Source organism: Numenius arquata, chromosome 19, assembly GCF_964106895.1.
Source record: "Numenius arquata chromosome 19, bNumArq3.hap1.1, whole genome shotgun sequence".
Taxonomy (NCBI): Eukaryota; Metazoa; Chordata; class Aves; order Charadriiformes; family Scolopacidae; genus Numenius; species Numenius arquata.
This window is the reverse complement of record NC_133594.1, coordinates 2,399,578-2,423,160: the sequence shown is the minus strand read 5'-3', so window position 1 is coordinate 2,423,160 and position 23,583 is coordinate 2,399,578. Positions and strand designations below refer to the sequence as shown.

At 47.6% G+C, this 23,583-nt stretch overlaps 1 protein-coding gene across 1 annotated transcript in view; it reads right to left on the bottom strand.

Moving 5' to 3' along the window:
- CACNA1B (calcium voltage-gated channel subunit alpha1 B) overlaps positions 1-23,583 on the bottom strand; it is a 312,340-nt gene that overhangs the window by 31,079 nt on the left and 257,678 nt on the right. The window contains exons 33-38 of the mRNA XM_074160972.1: positions 20,396-20,401; positions 14,915-15,031; positions 11,000-11,065; positions 9,820-9,911; positions 7,794-7,944; positions 3,670-3,797 (exon numbers count right to left, since the gene is read on the bottom strand). Of these exons, the coding sequence (XP_074017073.1) occupies positions 3,670-3,797; positions 7,794-7,944; positions 9,820-9,911; positions 11,000-11,065; positions 14,915-15,031; positions 20,396-20,401 (560 nt within the window). The remainder of the gene's footprint in view (positions 1-3,669; positions 3,798-7,793; positions 7,945-9,819; positions 9,912-10,999; positions 11,066-14,914; positions 15,032-20,395; positions 20,402-23,583) is intronic.

Here is a 23,583-nt window from a genome sequence, read left to right as displayed (position 1 = left end):
TCCTTTTATGTCGGATAGCTCAGAAAAAGCTCTCCCTTGGGAGAACCTCTGCCTCCTCCCAACCACTGAAGGTGCTGCCAGTAGCATCTCCCTCCACTCTTGGGAGCAACTGATAGGAATGGGATGGGAAGACCGACAATACCAGTATCTCTAAGGGGTATGCACTGGGAAGGGGAGTATAAGAGAGAGAAAGTGCTCGTTTTATCTATCTTGAACAACTAAAAGCGCAGAGAAATCCAATTTTCTTTTCTTCCCTGGTTCATCCTTAAATTCAATGTTTTCACTCCTTCCCTGATTAACTCCCAGCCCAGACTGAACCGCTTTGTGCACCCCATTTCTCTCGCTCTCTCTTTTTCTGTGAGCCCGAGGCTTCTGCCACCCCTAAATCCAGCAGTTCCCCCATACTTACCCCGGCTGAGTGTGACACACATCGAGAACAACAGCTAAGAGCTGCTTTTTTTACTTCCTTTGGAATGTTTTTCCCCAGAAACGTTAATAGAAAGTTGGATTTTTTAACAAAAGCAAAGGTGATATTGGAAATAGGTATGTAAACACACACATGAAGCCTATGGTTAAAATATTATCTATATAACAAAAGTATAACAACACTTGGACTTTTTACCCATGCAGCATCTTTCATCCAGGATCTTAAGCTAAGGAAAGTGGACAAACACTGTAATTCCCTTTTTCTTGGGATAATCAAAGAAGAGACCTTGGTAGAGGCAATCCATTAGTGATAGATGGAAGTAGGAACCAGTTCACCTGCATCTAAGCATAAGACAACACTGTCTGGGAGTCTTCCTTCATGCAAATTATACTATGGTGATTATTTACCATTCCCCTACACATCCATACTGGGAGCTGAAATGCTAAAAGGAAAACAAAAATTGGATCGACATTTTCTTTCAATGAGTTTGACCAACTAGTGGAACAAACAGCTGAATAAAAAAATGGGTCCTCTGAAGCCCCCGAAAGGGTCTTCAGATCAAGCCGGGGTGTGCTGCTGGGAGCAGGACCTTAAAAAAATAGTTATTAAGCTCAGTCCATGGATAGTTATTGCTAAACACCATGTCCAAAGCGTCCCAGGAGTTCAGCCCAAACGGTCAAAATATCTGTTCTGGCCCGAAACTGCGAATGGATTTCAGATTATTTTTAAATTGCGGAAATGTTAGTCCCGCTTATGAAAACATAAGTGATTTCAGTGGAACGATTCACACATGGAAATGCAGAACGTGCACACGTTTTGGGATCGAGCCTCGAGCATCACGTCTTGGCTGTCCTTTGATTCGCACTCCTGTCCCGGGTCACTCTGCCAACATCAATAGCTTCACAGCAGAGCAAACGGGGAACAAGGTTAGAGAAAACCAGAATTAGGATCTTAATCTATGACATAATTCTGTATTAACAGCTCTAGAAGGGAAAAGGTTTGGCCCCGGAGTGACTCACAAAACGTAACCTCTGCGCTCAGAGTTAAGAGAGCGAGCAAATCTTTCTGTAAACTTAATGCTTGTGCCTCTTACGGGTGGAAAGTTCCTGAACGCATAAACATTAAAAAAAGGCACATCGATACTAATTTTTTCCCTTGCAGGTGTGTTACTCCTCCCACTGATGCTGATCAGAGCCAAGGCTATTTTTTAAGGAGAGAACAGGCACTCCCAAATTCTCAGTCTCATTGAGATTTTCTAGGGGTAAGAGATAGGACGGGATTTGAAAAAGGGGAAAGAAAAAAAAAAAAAAGGCTATTTACTGCCTGCCAAATACCCACAAAGGACTTGTCTGTGTTACAGAGCACGTGGTAATGAAAATCTGCTCAGAGATTACAAGCTGCTGGTATGTGTGCAGTATTTATGCAGGCTCATAGTACGGATGGCTTTGAGCTAGTTAAAATCACGCACAGTTCAGAGAAACGCAGTCATTTTGGGATGGGTTTACATTTAAAGTTAGCCTAAATCAATTTAACTGAGATTTTAAAGCAGTTTAATTGCATCCTGGCAGGGAGTTTGAGATGCTGATTATACAAACACTTTCTGCATCTGCCTCTACTGAAGGGAAACAAAAAAGAGTGAAAAGACTGGAGGAGCTGGAGGCAGCTTCATTATAAACACAGAGGAGATTCGTTGCAGAGCAACTCGTGGGGAGGAAAATGGATACAGAAGTAGTAGGGGTTTAAATAAAAAAGAAAAAAAGTCTCCCAGCAAGCAACTTCTCAAGCTGCAGAATATGTCAAGGAAATTACTGTGACCTGTATCTCAGAGCGTCTAAAAATGAAGATAATACCAGGGCTGAAAAATAATACCAGTTCCCAGGGCTGTTGTGCAGTAGCTTTCTCTGCACCATGGAGAAAAGCAATATATTAAAGTCAGTGTTGCTCTAGAAGAGATCGCTGGTCAGAGCCATTCCCTTATTTTTAAAAAATTCCTTAAAATGCTTCATCATGGGCCCTCGGGTCTGTCACAGACACAGCACACGGCTCTGCTGCCCTGGTACTTAAGCCCAGGTGTGCAGCTTTCCTTCGGGGTGTTTTTGAATAACAAAAAAAAAAGAGATAAAACCATAAAACCAACCACCTCACCGTCTGGCTGCGAGAAAACCATTTCCTTCTTTAACACACTCATCTATCAGGAACATTTTATCAGAGACTCACTGAGAACTGAAATACTTCCAAAGTTAGGCTTATTGCATTTTCTTCGTGTTAGTTTGCACATCTTCTGTTTCAACCACAAGTCCAAAAGCTGAAATATTATTTAGGGGAAGAAAATTCCCTTCTACAATCTGATGTCACTAGAAGGAGGCTTCCAAGATCAAAACATTGAGTTTGACGAGAAATGTCTGTTCAAAAGACCAGGCTGGACGGGGCTTTGAGCAACCTGATCTGGTGGGAGGTGTCCCTGCCCATGGCACGGGGGTTGGAAGTCGATGATCTTTAAGGTCCCTTCCAACCCAAACCATTCTATGATTCTAAAAATCAGAGGTTTTCACATCAGATCACTCCCTGTTGCCTCTCAGCAAACGATGGAGTCTGAGCCTGTAGCACTTGACTCCGATGCTGCAGTGGGGTACATCAGCTCTTTTTAAGGGAGAGAGAACACCTGGAAAACTTGAATCTTAATTTTTATTTTTGTGTGTGTGTGTGGCCTCAGGTTTCTGCACAGGATTTGTGAAACCACAGAGGTGGTTCCCAGCTGGGAGAGAAACGCTGCACAGAGGAGGTGTAACGAGGCTCAGCCTCTCGAGGTACCTGAAGTGCTGCCAATGGCAAAAGATTCTGCATATTTTTATCTCCAAACTGGGATGCAGAAACCAAAGGCAATCAAAGCTCCTTTTGGAAATGCCAAACAGCTTCTCTACTTGGCCATTTAGCCAAGATCATCTGAATTTACCCTATTAATTTTTGGCCGTGTGTGTGTCGGGGGGGGAGGAGGCTGCGTTTTGCTTTCTTGATTTATTGGTTTATATCTCTCTTGTGTTTATTTGAAGGAAATGCCCTTATAACGACATCAGGTTTGTGCAGTGCACAGTGAATTGAAGTTGGAACATTTACCAGCAATGTTACCTCAGGCTTTGGAGACGTTTTCCTCACATTAAACAGGCTGTTTGAGTGTATACGTATGGTATTTATGCACGGCATATATCCTTTTCTCCATACATTAAGTATAACCGTGTACATACCAGGCAGCTGGGTCATATTCAGCCCAGACACGAACAAACTCATCCAAATGATGGGGCCCAAGGATGGAGGAGTCTCTGGTCAGGTATTCGAAATTGTCCATAATCACAGCCACAAACAGGTTTAACATCTGCAGAGAGGAAGAAATAACGCAGTTAGAGAGGGAAGGGGAAGGGGGAGAGGGAGGGGGGAGGGAAAAAGATGGGGGAAGGGGAAGGGGAAAGGGGGAAGGGGAAGGGGAAAGGGGGAAGGGGAAGGGGGAAGGGGAAGGGGAAGGGGGAAAGGGAAAGGGGGGAAGAGGGGAAGAGGGGAAAGGGGGGAAAGGGAAAGAGGGGAAAGGGAAAGGGGGAAGGGGAAAATTATGGGGGAAGAGGAAAGGGGGAAGGGGGGAAAGGGAAAGGGGAAAGGGGGGAAAGGGAAAGGGGGAAGGGGAAAATTATGGGGGAAGGGGGAAGGGGAAAAGTATGGGGGAAGGGGAAGGGGGAAAGTATAAGGGAAGGGGAAAGGGGAAAGGGGGAAGGGGGGAAGGGGGAAGGGAAAAGGGAAAAGTATGGGGGAAGGGGAAGGGGAAAGGGGAAAAGGATGGGGGAAGGGGAAGGGGAAAGGGGAAAAGGATGGGGGAAGGGGAAGGGGAAAGGGGAAAAGGATGGGGGAAGGGGAAGGGGAAAGGGGAAGGGGAAGGGGAAGGGGAAGGGGAAGGGGAAGGGGAAGAGGAAAAGGATGGGGAAGGAGAAGCAGGTATGACTCCCTTAGCAGCGTGTGTGGTTTCTACAAGAAGCAGCCGCACCCTGGAGAACACACTGGACAAACAGCCCTGGGTCCCTGGGGACCCTGCTGCCACCTCCTCCTCCCCTGCACGCTGCAAGCCACTGCCAGCTCTGCAGTACGTGGCAGGTTTGCCAAGGCTTTTGACCACGGACAGTTTGTCCACGTCCCCATCACTGGTGATGCCCTAAAGCGTGACCCATCCCAGAGCCCGATGGGGCCTCAGACCAGCACCAGGGGCTGCAGCTGCCGTTCACCACTGGGTGATGTGAACTCTTCCAGCACGTTCATATCAAGGCACACCAAGACAAGAACAGCTAGAGGAAAAACCATTCTTCAGCCTGAATGTCCTATTTTAGACTCGTAACAATTCAAACCTTCAAAGAGCCCCAGAAAGACGAGGGGCAGGACACACAAAAGGCTCCTGTCTCTAATGGCTGCTGTTTAACAGAGCCCGGCCAACGCTTCTGGCATATAAAGATTCTCCTCTTATTAAAGCCAACGGAAGAGTCACGAGGATTTCAATGGGAAAAGATCAAGCTGCACCAGCAGAATGGAAGAGCAGGAGAGCAGGCGGGAAGGATGCTCCTCTGCTGGATAAAGACCTGACTGGCGCAAGGCCCCTTTTTCCCTTCGTTGTGTCTGTTGTTGGGGGGCTGAGTTGCTGCCATGGGCACTGCTCCTCCATCACAGTGAGCAAGGATGGGAGCCAGGCAGCCGGGGAGCTCTCGTGTGGGGATGAGCAGAATTAAGCTGAATATGGACATCTCTGGCTGGTCATTAAAAGAAAATCAGGCAATGGAGTTTGGGGCTTGTGCAGTGTCAAAGAATTCATGTGCCTGTGTGATCTGGAGAGAGGAAGGCGTCTTGGCTCTTGCTGGGACACACCATCCACCAGTACAGACAAGTACAGTCCATAATGAATCACCGTATCACCACCAGGGACTTCACTATCCTAATAACATACTCCACTATCGCCCAATCAGGGACTACCCAGTCCTTCTACTTTTTAGAACCCACCCCAAAAGAAAGTGGGGAGCAGAACTTATCAACGTCCTACACTGGAGCACCAGGACGTCTTACAACACCCAAGGGTCTTCTCCAGGCCAAGCAGTAGAGCACATGCCAGCCCTGCAAGTGCCTCAGCTACACAGGAGGCTTCTGCTTCTGCAGTAACGTGCGTGAATTCTCCCCGGCGGCAGAGCATTAGGGATTGTCCACTTGAATGCCCCAAACAGCTCTGCTGGGTGTGGGGAACCAAACCAGTCCTCCATGCCACCCCAGTTCCTGGATGTTCCCAAGGTCTCCATGCAACACAGCCTAGACAAGCCCTAGGATCTTGTTGCTATAACTGCGCAGTGTAGAATCATAGAATGGTTTGGGTTGGAAGGGACCTTAAAGATCACTTAGTTCTAACACCCCTGCCATGGGCAGGGACACCTCCCAGTAGACCAGGACTGGACAAGGACATCCAATCCAGCTACTCAAAGCTATATAAGCCCTATAACCACACCATCAGGGCTCACTCACCTGCTGCAGATACCCCACACCTAACACAGCACTCTCAGAGCATCAAGAGACAACACAACATTTGAGAGTTGGCCAACATGATCCCAAGTCCCTTTCCTTTCCTCCCAGCTCCAGCTGTGGCTTGGTACAGTTTTCCCTTCCTTGCGTACATCTGTTTCTAAAGTTCTTATGTTTTTAAATTTCAATTTATACTTTTCAACAGTGTAAATTACAGGAGGAAAACTATGTCAGGCCGGACATCCACGAAGAGCCAGAAACAACAAATACGTTATCCAATTCCCTTCCAAACTGTGGTGTAACAGCATCAAACAAACCATAAAAACGTGTCCTCCTGGCGAGGCTGGGGCTCTGTAACGCTTTAATCGCTTGCGGGGAACCACATGGCTCATTGCAACAAAGTGCTGGATGATTTTAAGGAATGAGTTACAGCCCTGTCCCGGAGCAGCCCGGCAGCTTGGCTTTCCCCTGCCTATTTTTGGAGCCTACCCTCCCTGCCGTGGCTCTTCCCAAGGGCTCTCCCCTCTGTCTGCCCAGGGTGCGGTTTTCATGGGATTTTCCAGGGTTTTCTGGGAGAGCTGGCTCAGGGACAAAGCTCACGCAAAGCTGTATTTAGCACAGACGTGCTCCAACCTCCCATTCCCCTGATAGGTTTCAAGTGGGATGGCTGACATGAGCCAGGGAGGGTGAGGCTGGGGGGGGGTGTCGTTTGGGTTTTTTTTTTTTTTAATAAAAAGCTTTGGAAACAATAATGCGCTTCAAAATAACAATGAGAATGCCTGATGTTGTGTTAGGGATTTGTTCAAGGGAAGAATCTGGCTTTAAAATACAGAGAGCTGAAGGAAGCAGTAAATGGAGCATTAACTTTGTATAAGCTTTCAGGGCTCTGCGTTTTTTAATATATGCAGAAGAAATAAACCCCGGGATGTCAAAGGGGCAACAGCAGCTGGAGAAAGGACCTCAGTAGGGGCCATTGAAGCTGGTCTATCTATACCCAGCATCAAACCGCCACGTGTACCTCTCGCTCCTGCTTAAAGGTTTCTGATGATAGCAGGGATTAGCTGCACAAAGCATCAAATCTCATATTTTAAAGCAAACCCATGGAAATGACTGTAGGCTTGACACTGCTTTTCGGTACGTTTCAGAGCTGTGGCTTTCATCTCTTCATGCTTGAAGTTTAATTGGGTCCCTGTCCCTGGTTTTCCGTTCCTCTGTCCCGGTGGTGCAGGGAAGTGAACCGAGCCCCAAGAGCAGAGAGACTTTCATGCACGCAAGAGATCACAAAGACACCAGCACCTATTAAAGCTTAGACCCGACCCTGTACAATGACCACGGGCACGGATCAAGTACAACAGCCTTTTGTACTTTCATGCCTAAAGCTTTCCCGGCACCAGAAGAAAATGATCGTTGCATTTATTTGACAAACAAAATAAAAGACAAGGCATCAAGTAAGTGTGATGCTCCTCCCTGCTGCAGGCACTTCTGAACCAACGTTATCTTGGCCATTCTCACCCTGCCCTCCCCAATCCCCTTCTTCAAAGACCACGTTACAAATCAAGACAAAACAGATTAATGCTTAATTCCAAATATTAGACCTCCCTGTGAGAGGAAAGATAAACCCCTTCCCTTTAAACTAATGACTAAATGATCTCTTTGGGGATTAAAGGGATTTTATCACCAGGATGATAAATGGTTTTTAGTGAAGCTGTCTTGTATAAATGTTGTATAAATCAGAATTAGGGAGGAGGAAGAGGCCACAGGGTGGGGAGGGAAGGGTTTGCAGGGGACACCACACCAACACCTCCACTTTGGGAAGGAATCGGGACCGACTTACCAGGAAGGAGCACAGGAAGATGAAAGAAACGAAGTAGAAATAGGCAAAATCGCTGCCACACTCGTTTTTGGTGAGGCCGGAGAGCGGGTCGCAGGCTCTGTTGCTCAGGCAGGACAGCATGATCTCGTGCCAGGCTTCCCCCGTGGCGCTCCTGCAGGTGGGAGGGCAGAGGGTGAGCTTGTTCAGACCCAGGGGGGCATCCCCCTCAACGGTATCACTGCACCCAATTAACTTCAAATTAATTAGATTGAAGGTTGTGTCCAGTTCAAGAGACTATATTTACATTAGGAATCTAAACTGCTGACGTGAAAAAAGAAAGCAGAAAGAACATCTCCCTCCATCACAGGGGTGAAGGACACCAAGCAGACTCAGGTGGACCAAGCTCCACTGGTTTCATAGAGAATAAGACCAGATTGAATTGAACATGCCAAGTGCAAAGTGAAAATGTAAGGAAATGGAGTTTAGATTGTTTCCTTTTAAAGCAGCTAACATTTCCGTCCTGGTGCTGGCTGCAAACCCAGCAAAGATGATGGGAAACAAAGCCAGGCTTCTCCACTTGAATCTCTTAATTTCCTTTACCAGGGAGATACAGAAATACCAGGATGCTCTGGTTGGGCATAGCGACTCGGGTCCAGTTTTCATAACATTCTCTTGGGTTTCCTTGGAATCATTTCTTCATCATTTCCCTCCTCCCCCTCATTTTGGGTGTGAGAACTGAAGTAACGGGTAGGTGTACTCAAAACAAACCCTAACTTCTGCTGCTATTATAAGGAGAAAAATAACCAAAAGGCAAAACTTTGCAGTCCCAGAGGGGCTATCCTCAAAATAAACCACTACGTGCACGCACGGATTGGAAACTGAGGGATCTCCGTGCTCCTTACTCTGACTTTCTACATAACCTCAGGTTTTCCCCCGTAATCTCTGCACCCCACTCAGAGGTGCTTTTAGGGACATCCCCTCCACAGCTCATCCTGCCGCAGGGCTGTTCTCAGCCGGACAAAGCTGTGCACAGAGCCAGCTCGCAAGCCTTCCTGCTGGTCCTTGAGAAAACTTGGTACTCCATGTAAAATCCAGGCTACTCTGAATTATACAGCAGATTCCGCCCCCCCCACCGCATTGAGTCCTGAAGCCCCGTTCCCTTGAGCAGAACCCAGTTCCCCCATCACCATCCCGCTGCCTCTGCCCGCTGTGTCCCAGGAGGTCCGGCCACGAGACTGAATAATTATCCGGTTTTATTAAAATTCAGAGTTTTGAGTCGGGTGATTATTCCGAGCTAAGAGAGGGCTAATTTCATTTCCGTCTGGCTTCCCATAAACTATGCAAACCAAATCCCAGGCAAGATATCCCGTTACAAAGCGCCGCATAATCCGCAGCCCCGAGCCTCGGCGCGGGCGGCGCTTGTGGGGCCCGAGCAGATATGAACCGCTGTGGCTCCAGAGAAGTGACATCGTCCCCAAAGCTGCCCCGATCTGGAGCAGGGCCCGCGCTTCATTTTTGCTGAGTCCGAAAATGAAAATCTGTCACTTCCTTGATTTTTTTTATTTATTTTTTCTTAATTTGAAAATGCTTCCTTTCCAGGCAGAATGAACCCAGATGGAAACACGCTCACTGTGACGCAGAGGTGGCATTGACGTATAAAGTGTTAACTTGTTGGTAAGGCAAAAAATGGCCAATTAAAGAAATTCTCACTTAAAAAAAAAATTAAAATATATAAATAGTAAGCTTCATGACAAGAACCACATCAATCGGTTAAAAGAGGGGGGTTCCTGTCTTATAGTAAGCTTCTGCCTGAGCTGACGTGGGGTGTCACAGCGCTGGGTGTCACTTTGTGTGTTCAATCAGACCTGTCATATTCAGAGATGTGCCAGGACAACCCTTAACACTGAGGAGGAGGAAGCAGGAATGAAGGCTTTACTCCAAATACCTTCCGTAGAGGATGCCTAAGTCTCAGAGGCTGAAATATGGGAAAACAAGGATTCACTTATTGCTGGCATGAAATTCTTCTGCTATTTTATACTCTGCTTACCTGAACAGAAGCATCAGGGCTTGGAGGAAGGTGCGGAAGTTATTGTGCCGATTAATGGAGGTTTCATCATTTAGTGCAATGTTTCCAAACACCTGCCACAGAAAACAGAAGCGATTCAGGCCAAACGCCACCTCGCGTGGACGTTGTCAGTAAAGGCAGAGCAAGTGAGTTGGGAGGAAAGGCAGGAAAAGAATTTGTCCTGCTTCGAGGGATCTCAAAAGTTAGAAAAACGTCTGTGCTAAAGAGGGAGATAAAAATGTGCTGTGGAGATCAAATGGGGAAGAAAAATCAGTTTAATAGGCTTCGTCTTCACACAGACCCTTTCCAACAGTTCAGCTCCATCCCAGGTAACGAAAACTGTCTCATTTCTTTTCCAAAAGGTCCCAAGTTGCTCCCTGCTCTCAGGCTCTTGACATGCCTGTACCCAGAGGAAGGGACATGTCCTGCCCGCGGGAGCCAGGGCTGCCCCTGCCACCCCACAGATCTGTGCTGGAGGCTCCTCACTCCACAGCAGCTCGCCCGCCCACGCTCTTCTTTTAGTACGCCCAGAAATACGTCCCTATGGGAACAGACTGAGAGAGTTGGGGGGGTTCAGCCTGGAGAAGAGAAGGCTCCGGGGAGACCTTAGAGCCCCTTCCAGTCCCTAAAGGGGCTCCAGGAAAGCTGGGGAGGGACTCTGGATCAGGGAGGGGAGCCATAGGACGAGGGGGAAGGGCTTGAGACTGAAAGAGGGGAGATGGAGATGAAATCTCAGGAAGAAATTCTTTGCTGTGAGGGTGGTGAGACCTTGGCCCAGGTTGCCCAGAGAAGCTGTGGCTGCCCCATCCCTGGAGGGGTTCAAGGCCAGGTTGGACGGGGCTTGGAGCAACCTGGTCTGGTGGGAGGTGTCCCTGCCCAGGGCAGGGGGTGGAACTGGATGATCTTTAAGGTCCCTTCCAACCCGAACCATTCTATGATTCTATGAAATATCTGTACACCCAGGGCCACATTCAACACAAGATCTGGCAATAATGGTAGAAAAAGTGGCCTTTTCTTTCACTTGTAATTTACCTGACACTGGACTTTGGCTTCATCCTAACTCAGCTGTTGATCCTGCTGCGCAGGCAATATCCCATTTACACCCTAAACCAGCGGGACTAAACCAGGCTACTTACGGTCAGTATTAAAGCCAGAATTTTACCTGCATGCCGATAATGGCATAGATGAAGAAGAGCATTGCAATGAGGAGACACACGTAAGGCAAAGCCTGTGGACAAGGAGAAGGCGGTATTAATGACAGCAAATGCATATGTCAGCCGGTAGCATTTAATTCCTGGGCAGCACTGTGTTTTGTGGCATTTGTCCTTCAGGTGAAGGAACCAGGAAGAGAATATGAACGATTCTGGCAACCTTCTGAAGACAAACCCCTGGAGCCAGGTATTCATTGATCACAAACCAGTCTGGGCTTTCCAAGGGCTCTCAACGCATCCTCCCAAGCAGATAAGCAGTAAGCAGGGAAAACACAATAAGAAGCTCCACGGCAAGCACTGGAGCTACTGGCAGGCACTGGCACTTTCTATGCATAATTGTACAAACATTAATTTTTAATGACCTTGCTGTAAATTTAGTAGGAGAAAAAAAATATACATCCAAGAAACAAGTTCCTACTCTGAAACAGGCACAGACTGCAATCCCAGGAGGACAAAAAGATCCCGAGTTTTAGCAAGAAATCAGTGAAGACTACAATGTAATTATGTCACCCAAACTGAGAATAATAGCTACTTTCCACTCAGGCTAAATAAAAGGGTAATTAATGCCTCTTAATTAGGAATAGCTGAAAAAATGAGAAATCTTGCTCTAGGGCTAGAATGTGTGTGATGCTCAGGGCAGGAGAGCCCAGCAGCTAACAAGAGGCAAAGGGCTGATGTGGTTTCTGCTGGACACCTTTGCACAAGGGACAAGGACCGAGAGCTCAGGGGTGGGGGAAAGGTGGCCAAGCAGCTCCCACACCGCCCGGGAACGGTCCCGGCCCTGCGTCAGGGGCAGCACCCTGCACACACGCACTGGAAGGGGTCAGGATTACACTGAAAAGGGCCTTGGGTGAGCGCCTCTGCCAAGATCCAGCCAAGACAACGCAGTCCAAGGACACATCTGCAGACCCCACCTCTCAGCCTCTGGTGGAGGTTCTCCTGACTGCAGGATCCCTCAGGAGTTACACCAACTCTCCATCCACCCTCAAGGAAAACACAACCTCATGAATCTAAGGCTTTGTCACCCCCCTCCCCCCAGGTCACAGTCCCTTTCCATTAGCATCTTGATGGTTTGTTGAAAACATAACACGGAAGGTGAATGAAAGAACATCAGCTGCTTGTCTGATGTCTCCCAAAAGGACGTACTGTGTAATACAACACTCACTCCCAGCCCTGGCCACGGGACACCAGCACAGATGCCTGCAGTCTTTCTCCAGTAGAAAGGAGCAATCGCTACATTCCCATCTCCACCCTCCAAAAAGGTTTTGCCTCTATAGTCTAAAAGGTCTAACAGAAATTTCCCTCTTGACCAGCTCCAGTGCAGAGCAATAGCCATGTTCATGCTCTGCTGAAACCAGTTCTCCATCCTGGTTCTCTCGCAGCCGGCACAGGGCTGGCCAGCATTCCCAGCCTGGCATGAGCAGAGCCACCTGGCATCGCTCTCCAACCACAGGAGGGAAACGCGTTTCTTCTCTTAAAAAGGCTTTTCCATTTCTGGAGGGAGCACACTCTTCCCCATGGTTTTATCACCTAAAATAACTTCTCTGCATAGTTTTGACTCAGACTCCATGATGTATTTGAAAGTGCAGCTAAAGCAAAAGAAACCGGTTGCTCTGCATCCCACTACACTCTGCATCCTTAAATACCAGTTGCCACCATAACGCCTTCCAGAAAGCACCGTGCAAAATACCCTGACGTTGCACCAATCTGCAGACTAGCTCCCCTGAGCTTGTGACAGCACCCAGGACATGAGACATCACCCGCAGACCTCAGAGCTCAGCCCAGAAGGGGGCGAGACCCTGTGCAGAGCCAGAGGTACAGTCCTCAGGCTCGCCGAGCCACCCACCATGTGGATGAGCGGTGCTCAGGAGGTGCCATCACGCCAGCGAGCAGGAGATGAAGTTTGCTGGCTGTGAGGTATGAACAGATCCATCTTCAGCTCTACACTATGAACAACCTGAGCTCGTTGTGCTTTGCTTTCCACATCACTTCTCTACTGATATTTCTCTGAAAGTCCTGCGAGATCTCCAGAGCCAGGGAGGTCAAGCGTATGAGGTTCAAAAAGACCCAGGGCTGGGTCCTGCCCTTGTGTCACAACAACCCCCTGCAGCGCTACAGGCTGGGGGCAGAGCAGCTGGAGCTGCCTGGCAGAAAAGGACCTGGGGGTGTTGGTCGACTGTTGGCTGAAGATGAGCCAGCAGTGTGCCCAGGTGGCCAAGAAGGCCAACAGCATCCTGGCCTGTGTCAGGAACAGTGTGGCCAGTAGGACTGGGGCAGTGACCATCCCCCTGTCCTGGGCACTGGTGAGGCCCCACCTCGAGGGCTGTGTCCAGTTTTGGGCCCCTCACCACAAAAAAAGACATTGAGGGGCTGGAGCAGGTCCAGAGAAGGGCAATGGAGCTGGTGAGGGGTCTGGAGCACAAGTCTTATGAGGAGAGGCTGAGGGAGCTGGGGGGGTTCAGCCTGGAGAAAAGGAGGCTGAGGGGAGACCTTCTCACTCTCTACAACTCCCTGAAAGGAGGGTGTAGCCAGGGGGGGTCGGTCTCTTCTCCCAAGTCACAGGCGATGGGACAAGAGGAAATGGCCTCAAGTTGCACCAGGGGAGGTTTAGGATGGATATTAGGAAATATTTCTTCACCAAAAGAATTATCAAGCATTGGAAGAGGCTGCGCAGGGCAGTGGTGGAGTCCCCATCCCTGGAGGTGTTTAAAAGCCGGGAAGATGTGGTGCTGAGGGACATGGGTCAGTGGTGGTTTTGGCAGTGTGAGGTTGATGGTTGGACTCAGTGATCTGAAAGGTCCTTTCCAACCGAGACGATTCTATGACTCTAGAATCTCTTTTTGGGAGACAGACCATGTGTGATGGAGCTGGGGGTCTGCACCCTACAGCTCCACAGCCAATAAATCCTGGTGTGCTAGGACTCAGTGTCACTGCTACAAAAGCCTGATTTCAGATTAAATGACCTCCTCCCTGGACTGCTGAAGGTCAGCATGCCCCATAACCAGAGCCAAAGCACAACAAGCTGTGGAAATGGGCTGCAAAACAGCTGCGAGCTGTTAAAAATAACCAGCTTTGGGGCACGTGGGCTCTTTTTTTGATCTGGAAAACAACTATCTCGAAGCTAAGGGCTGGCTGAGAACTAACTGCTGTAAGGCAGTTGTTTGAGGGTCACTCAGTTCAAAAGCGCCACATCCAGCCTGTTGCCCCTGTGCTACAGTGTCCCAGCTGGCACGACATGCCGAGGCTTGCTGGGAGGGAAGGGCAGGGGAAAGGAAAGCAGAGAAACCAACTATCTTGACTTTAGAACAAAAAAAAAAAAAAAAAAAATCAATTGTGTAATCATCCACGTCATAAAAACACATCGCTCTGTTATACAGCTCCACAGTTTATATTACCAAAACGCAACGGTTTGGGTTTTGCTTCTATCACATTCTACCAAGTCTGAAACCTGGTGAAAGCAATTTAACCTTGCACTCGCTGCAGGCAAACAGCAGTCATTAAGGCGTCGATTAGTCAGACTCCCATTTCCTTACGCTCGTACCCGAGTCTCGAGATTTTGCCACAGGGATTTTGCGGTAGTTTTCAAGGGCGGCTTGAGCTCCGCGCGCTTGCTGCGAGCCCGTGACAGCGGCCATCCCGCTTTCAGGCTCATCTTCCAGAACACTCAGCACCTACAGCCTTCAGGGGATGCTCAGTGAAAATCAGTTAGCACTTCTGCCCAATTAATATTCCTGTGATTGCTTCGCAGAGGTGCAGAGAGGCCGTTCCCTTGGCAAGGGGAAGCTCTTTGATACTCGACGGACGATGCTACGGACGTTCCCATCTCCCCGCGTCTCATCCCTGCCTCCCACCCCGCTAAAACTCACCTTAAAAGACTGCACAAACGTCCAGAGCAAGATGCGGATAGTGTAACCCTGGCGAAGGAGCTTGATAAGTCTCGCTGCCCTGAAGAGCCGCAGGAAGCTGAGGTTGATGAAGTTGTCCTGTGGAAAGTAAAAGTTTTGTGTCCTTCAGCAATTAACGCGATTAGAAACCACAGCCCGCAAAAAAGAAATTAAAATTACCAGCTTCACGATCTAAGCAGCAAATCGGCCACCAGAAAACCTTCCAAAAGAAACATTCGTCAGTGCAGATCACTCCACATGCAGCAAGTATGAGAAAATCCCTCTCCACAAGAGCCCTCCCCTCTGCTACTGGGTCAATGATAGAAAAGGAAAAGGCCCTTTCACGCTGTCCATGGAGGTCTGGTTTTCTCTGAGTAAGGCAGATTTTTCTCCCCCTAAAGACTCAGGGAGAGGTTATGGTGCCATAGTTATCATTTTGTAAAGAATGAGGTTGTTTTGAAGTCTTGGTCAGCTCGCTTTCCACAATGAATCGAACTTAAGCCAAGACAGTTGCAAGGGGCTGCGTATATAGCCTCTACCGTAACAGAGAGAGCCATTGTCCGGTGAAGATTAAAACATCCTTGAAAGAATGAGGATGTTTTCTAACCCGGAGGCTTTAAATGTTTATATAACGTGAGACTGGACAGGCTCGTCAAGGAGAAAGGGCACCAGCAAGACTGTTTGGAAGATGGATCAATGGCAGTGAATCAATTGGGGAGGGTGAGCGTTCAACAGCAGGAGGGCGCCTTAGGAACCTGCTGATTTTTTAAATTATTATTAAATGTGCCTTCACAGGTGGATCAAAGAACTGCTGGAGACAGATTCTGATTTCCATTTGGTTTGTATGATTCTCCCCACCCCGCACCCCATTTTTTTCCTTTCCTTCAGGGAAAAGAGGTTTCTTGCCCCAATGAGCTAATCTAGAGAGGGTTCTTTCCAAAACAAAACATGCAAAAGCCAGATCCCTCTTGCCCTCCTGTTTTAAGGAGACGAAAAAGATCCCCCCCTTTCGGCACTGACTCCAATTCACTTATTTGTGAATCTCTGTTCACAGCCACTCATTTGACTGAGTTTGCTAAAGAGAGAAAGCGTCCCGCTTTAAACTATCAAGCAGTGGAGTGGAAAATGTAATCATAAGGAGCTCTTGTTAGTAAAGACGAGCAAAAATAGTCTTTCCCTTGTATTACTGTTTTACCAGAAGACACCCAGTCATATTGAACTGACCCACGTTTCTTGCTCATTTGGCTACAGAGCTCATGCTGAATTTGAGGGGCTTGTTGGATCTATTCATTTATTCAAATGCCAGCTCAGTTTTGGGGCCATTAGCATCGCATTCCACCAATCCCATCAAAGAGTTCAAGAAATCAGTCTCAGGCATGCACTCAGTTTCTTTCATGTTAAAAAACGCAAGCAGCTCAGAGTTAGGCACAGACTGTATATCAGACTCAGTCCTCAAATAAAGAGAAAAGAGAAAAACACAGGTATGTTCAATGAAAGAGCAGACAACACTGAGCTCATTCAAACCAGCAACAAAAAGCAGCTCCGGCAGGCAAAACACAAGCACGGATTCCCCTGGGTTGTTCAAGGTCAGTAAAACAAGCACTAAAAATTCACCGCTTGTCTCTCAGCATCAGCTTCTGTTTTATTTTTCTCACCGGTTTCGTTCCCTACACAAAATACGGGCTGAACTCACCTTAGTTGGTAAGGGCTGTACAGGACCCAGGGGGCAGAGCCGGACCACGGCTGGATCACCAGGTGCCGTCAGCAATCTGGTCCTTAGTGACCCGTTCCCAGGTTTAAAAATTTAATTTTCACTTAAAAGGTTAAACCTTAACAAAGGTTTAAGCCGGAGCCCAGTTTAATCACGCAAAGTTTCCCCACCAGTGGCAACTGGATGAGACCTTATGTGTAATGTTCATGGCGCTCGGGCATCACACCGGTAAGTCTGACAAATTTAGTACCTTCAGAGCAATGACTGAGCCAGATCTTTCCTGTGCGCAACCCTAATGCTCCTCCAGGATCCATCTCTGCGTAGGAACCGGCCTCACCTCCCTCTTCCCACCTCACTGCAGCTTAACGGCAAGAACACTGCTTTGCCCAGACTTTGCTGTAATTTCCTAATCAGAGCTGACACGATGCGTAACTCCTGCTTTGGTGTGGTCTGACTGCAAGGTCACCCTTGGCACAGGATATCCCTGTGCTACAGGAGACTTTCTACAAGACAGTCCGTATACATGTGATATGAAACAGGGGGCTCACAATTGTGCATCACGTCTAAAGACCCCCGCTCCCTGAGATTTGGATGGATAAAGAGTACAAAACCTTTTTTGTATGGTTTTTTTTTCTCCAGCCCCAAGCCCTCCCTGGTTGACTCAGGCACTGCCACTTCCTAAAGCGCGGCGAAAGCCTCAGCTCCGCCAGGAATCGCTCACAACCCAGGAAAATCCACCGTCACCAACACTCGCGGGCCGTTCGAAGGACCGTTCTCTGCGCCGTTCGTAGGGAGGCAAAATTACACACGCTGGTGATGGATGGAAGGGCTCTGCGTGTGTAACCCTCGGCACACCGCGGAGAAAACCCGTCCTTCGACACCTCAACTCTCCAGGCAGGTATTAGAACCGCATGCAGTTAAAGGGGAAACTCCACATTGCGATATTTCTTGTGTGTAACAGCGTTTTGCATCAATTCTTCTCCCATTTAGTCGCCTCTGTAACACGTGACACACACAGGATCATCTTCTGTGTTATCAAAGTCTGTCTTTCTAGGGTTTTGTTTGCTTTTCTGTTGCACAGATGCTAAAGGCTGCTCACAAGAGGCACCATAGCTTTATTATTTTTACAATCCACCTGAGGACTGGCAAATTATGTTGGAAAAAAACATTTTTTCCTGGCCTGTCACTATTTTCCTAAGAAAGTGGGCTCTGGTACCGAAGACATCAGCCACCCAGCAGCCACCCCTTCCCACGGCAGCAGCTCAACCGAGTGATGCATCCCCAGAGCGAACTGCAACGCAGGAGGGAAACAGGGAGAACAGATATCGTGGATAAAGAACTGGCCTCGATTGCTGTCCTGCCACGGGCAGCCTGCTTTTTTACCCTTTCTGAGGGCATTTTCCACACTGAAAAGCAGAAAACCCATGAAGAATAGGGCGTATGGTCATTGCCCAGATCTGTTCCTCCAGCATCTTCAGCAGCAGAGTGGTTTCCTCCCCAAAACAGGAGCTGTGCGTGCTGTCCACAGAATGAGCTCCACCAGCTCAGTAGATTTATAGGTTTGGGTTTTTAAGCCTGCAATGGGAATATGAGGTTTTCATGTCATGGCTGGATGTGCTCTGCAGGATTTTGGGAAAGGGGCTACATTACAATGCCACATAGCAATAAACACGGCAGAAGTTGGGCTGCTCATCCCTGCTTCTTCCTGCAGCCCAGCTGCAGAACAGACCATCACCCCCAAAATTGAAACTTCAGATTTCTGTCCTCAAATTGGGCTCACCCAAAGTTGCAAATTGCTGTAGGAAGAGGAGTCCGACCAAGCCAAGAATGGGACCACTCAGGAAGCTTTGGCTGAACTGTGGCAGATGAAGTTCTCTTCATCCGGCATCAACATGAATGAACCTGTTCTGCTGAAGAACTACTGTAGAGGAAATGGTTGTGTTCCCATTGGAATGTCCGTGGCATTGCCAGTACTGAAGAGGAGCTACTGAGTCTTGCACGGTATCCTGGCTTCCTTGGAAGCTTGGGGAAAACCCTTGCTGATTTTAAGAGGCCGCAGATTTTTGCCACGCTTTTCTGCATCTTGGGGACTCTGCCCTTACAGGCATATCATATTGTGTCCTTTCATCCTGAGCCAGCAACACTGGAAAAGGGTTTTATAAATGTGTGATGCTCAGATCTTTCCTTGTTCCCTACTACTTTTCAACTTTGGTGCTTCTTCTGGAGTCACTGTAGGCTCCCATCATCCACAGCAGGAGGAGAAAAGCAGCTCCAGGGGGCAATCCGAAGATCTAACTTGGATGTTGAGTGGTGGAAGGAGCCTGGACCAGTTGATATGACCATAGAGACTGCAATCCTAACAAACTGCAGGATGAGAATTTAAATCTTTAACCTGCAACACAGACAGTACAAGGCCAAAAGGAGATAGGCTGATTTTTTTGTGTATTTTCAGGTGCACAGCTGATGCCAGAGCACTTGTCTCTGCCGACTGGACCAGGGGTGAATTGTCCAAAGATGTCCTCAGAGCTCCCACACACCTGTAAGGCTTCCAGCGACCGCAGCACGTGCAGAGGATCCCCCTTTCAGATTGCACTAACCAAACATTTAACTTATACATTGTCATTTTCTTCTTTGCTGTTTCCCAGCACAAAATTCCCTCCTGTGATCCTCCATGAAGCATGGAGCTTATTTTCAGGCTGTCAGGAAGATTCACATTCACTCTGATTAGTTTCTTAACAGCAACTGTGCAACAGAAAGTCCAGGTGTTAACACAGATCTAAGAGCTGCTGTCAGGTGGCCAAGCAAGTATTTTTGATAAGCTTATGGTCTCATTTGTGTTATTACCCAGAGCCAAAATAATTAAGAATGGAAGAAAATATATATATTTTTAGATTGTAATTTTCAGATCAAATTTTACCTTATTCATCCTCTTGTGCCTAATTTATGACTTTCAAAGATACAGGCCAGTATTTCCAAAGGCATCTTTGGAATCAGGCACTAAATTCCCAGTGGGATCTGGTTCCCAGTACTTTTCAGCCCTGTTCACAACAAGGCTTATGCGTTTTACTTGAGATGTTTTGCTTTCGCATGCAGGGACTCTGTGTCCGCTGAGCTGGCAAACTGCTTCTATGTGCTGGTATCGCAAAGAGTTGAATAAAAATCACTCTTTCCTATGACTTCTCTTTGGATTTGAGGGAAGCAAGTCTGTAATAAATTAAATAATTTTTTTTTTTTTTTTTGCCTTACAATACAGCATAAACCACAGGCTTAAAACACCTGTAAGGCGCTCCTCTTAAACGTACTGCTTCCCTTTGCAGAAAGCTCAACACATCTCATCAGAAAAGAAAACAAAACTGATTTTTGAGACCCGAAATTTGGTACCACCACCACTTACAAAAGGAAGGGTTTCCCAGGCAGCCAATCTTCTCTACTCCAAGGTCATCCAGAAGCATCCTTCCCCTCCCATTCTCATCCAATTTTCCACCAAAATAAAGCAAGTGGCAGTCTCCCCTTTATCATTGTCAGGTGTAACAAACAGCGGAGAAGGGGCTATTGGTAACTGCGTTTGCCTCACGTCACCAATTAGCCAAGGGGAAGAAGATGCAGGATAGAAGCCAGTTTTGAGGCACGCTGCAGTGAGGCTTTTTCACCAGTGCAATCGGAAATCTCATCAAAACAAATTAAATTAAAGAAAAACGAGAGAAAATAAAAGCAGAGAATTTAAATAATTGTTTAAATTCAATGAAACCAACCGTGTCCTATATGTGATGTTTTCATGGATGGATATTTGCAAGATTATTTACAAATTTTTTTTTTTTTGAGCAGCAGGTGCACAACATACAGACGGAGACATGGTTTTCGCATTGTATGTTGATTGGATGGCGTGATTCAGCAGGTAGATAAGGAAAATAAAGAACAAAACAGGAAACAAAAGAGAAAATGAGTAATCAGGACAAGCAAAAAAGGAAACTCTGAAAATTTCACTGGAAAAAAACTGTTGGGCTTTTGGGGGTGTTATTTCATGATAATTATATAAATAAAAAATGCTTCAAACCAAAACAGATTCTGAGATCCTAAAGGTAACACAGACAGTGCAGTAGTTATTTGCATTTCATTTTGTAATGCAAATTGGGAGACAATTCACAAACACTTCTCGGTATGTTTTTTATATTTCCAGGCATAGAAATAGATGTCAGTTTGCCAAACACCCATTGGGCCTCCTGAGGCCAGTTGTGTCCGCAAGGACACCTTCTCCTTAATGCCGCCTGTTGTACTATTTTACTCCCATTACTGGGAGGGTAAAAAAACTGACATACGTGTTTTTGCCTAAGGAAATAAAAAAATATATATATTCCACTGCATTCACAAAGTAAATTACATATGACATGACTACAAAATTAAAATAAAGCAATTAATCAACACATTTCTTTTCCTTTTATCTTTACTTTTCAGTGGGTTAAAAGTACCGATGCAGCAAGGCTGGTGGAAGCCTGGTCTCTTGACACGAGACCGCCCAGGTGAGCAGCTTTATTTACCTTGGAGAACACTTATAGCTGGAAAACAGAGCCATGGAGAAAAGCGGTGCTCCTGCAACTATTTGTGAGCCTGATCTCAAAGTCAAGCCCAGAAAGCATCCCCTCTCCGCAAGGAGCCAGAGGCTTCATGGGTGCCGGTTACGGGGACAGATGGAGACTGACAGTTGAGTTGAGGTTGTGGGTGCCACCTGGGCTTCTCAGCCCGAGGAACCCTCCTGGGCAAATGGGTAATGACAGGGAATGACTAAGGGGGGCTGCCACCCAACCATCCCCAGGGTGGCCCATCAGTTGAGGAGAGCCTGAGAGAGGAGAGCTGAGGAACACAATGGAGAAGCGAGCATCCTCCGTTGGGGACACAGCGACGAGTAAAGACCCGCTCTTCTCTCTTGGGTCGTTCTCAGCTCTGTAACAGGGTGCAGAGAGATGCTGCACCCCTAGCCAATGGTGAAATGGGGTTAAGCACTACCCATGGCACTTTGTGAGGAGCTCTCTAATGCTCTCCCCTGCCTGGAAAAGTAAAGGGTGGGAAATGGTTGGGCAGCGGCAGCGGGATTAAAGACTCAAGGCTGTAATGCCTGATCTGTGCTCTGCAAGTGAGGTCCTCCCCTTGCTCCCTGCTCTTTGTGTGCTCACTAGCACCGCGTCAGGTTTTTCAGCCCTTTTCTGCTATTTTTTTTAATTGGTTCTAAATTCTAGAAGTTTCTAAGTGACTTAGGTGCAACTCCAGTTGAACAAAATAGCAGGTTCTATATGACAAAGATGGTTCAAAGCGTAACTCTGCCAGGTTACACACGCACCGTACCATGTTCTGGGCAGCAAAACAGCCCTGGCATTTCCCAGGCAGCCCTGGGACACTTTGGGTTTCCCCTTGTGCACCGAGGGTCAGAATAACACGCGTTGCAACCTATCACGGAGCCAACAAAACAGGCCTGGAGCAGAGCACTGGATCCTTCTGCTGGTTTTCCACCCTACGGGTCACAGCCTGTCCCCAGGACTGGAGGGAGAGGAAGGTTTGGGGTGGCAGCGGAGGTCCTGGTACAGGGCTGCCTCCACCACGCGCCACTGGATGAAGCAAATGGAAGACATTCCAAAAGCTGCCGTTATTTGCTGCCATTAACAATTCTGTTATAAATGTAATCTTTGGGGCACCATTGTGAAATCTGAAATCCCACTGGTGCAATTAAGCAGCAACTCTGAGGTTTGTGCATCAGTGTCACCTTTAAGTAAACTAAGCTCCTAAAGCCTCTTTACTAAGCTGGGCACGATGCCTTTGAACTCTCTCTCGTCCCATCTGCAGCTGAGAGATGGATGTGTGTGGCTTAGGGACGCATACACCGGTGGCTGCGGGAGCCATTCATGGGGATGAGTGTGATGGTGCTGGTGGGCACGGGCTGGGGAGAGATGAGAGAGGAGCTCTATGAAAGGAGTTTTGAAAAAGAAGTCTAGCAAGAACGTGGGGGGGAACCTCTGGGCTGTCTCTATGTGGAAGGGAGACATGATACAGAAATGCTGCAGAAGGGGAAGATTTAGAGAGAGCAGAGCTCAAATAGGTCAATGGACTGAGACGGAGGACCAAGGGGTCTGGGGCTGGAGTGGCACTGGGGGACACACGGCTTTTATATTAAAGACAAGTTCGTGAGGAGCTTTGTATTGGATACGCTGCCAGGGGAAGCTGCTGAACTTCTGAAAGTCCTCTCTCAGATTTGACTTAATGGATTCTCATTACTCATAAACCAAAAGCCTCTCCATTACCACCTGGGAGGATAAGGAAAAGGTGTATAGGTGCTGTGGAGCTTAACCCTATTGGAGTTTACTGACTGCTTTTAGAGGTAATTCATACTACTCTTCAAAGGCATCCCCAAATTGATGCTGGAAACCAGAGAAATTGCTGCAGAGCAGAAGGGTGATGCCTTTAATAAGAGGCATGAGGGCTTGGTGTTGTGAAGGAGACACCTTCCTGAAAGATAGATACTGACATCAGAGAGACCACAGTCTCCCTTGCCATGCGCAAGTTGGCTGCGCTGCTTCCTCCCAGGAAAAGTGGCCGAAGGAGGGGTGGAAGAGAAGCATCAGTCTTTGTTTGGGGCTGACTTGCAAAGGTTTTAACGAATTTTCCAACCAAGGCAAAGTTTTGGGTGCCTGAGTTTGGCAATAAAGCATGGTCCATGAGAGAGGGAGCGGGGACAAGCACCCAGTACCTGCCCACAGTGCACTCCCAAGCACTCAGAGAAGGGGCAGTCAGACCATGGCTTTGATCCGAGTGACTGTACCCTGGCTGTAAGCCATCCACTGAAAACAAAAGGTAACCCAAAGTCTACGAGATAGGATTCACCGACTGTTAAATGAACACCATTCGTGTGGGGAGTAAAACTTTTGGGGGTTTGTGGGGGTTTTTTTTGTACCAA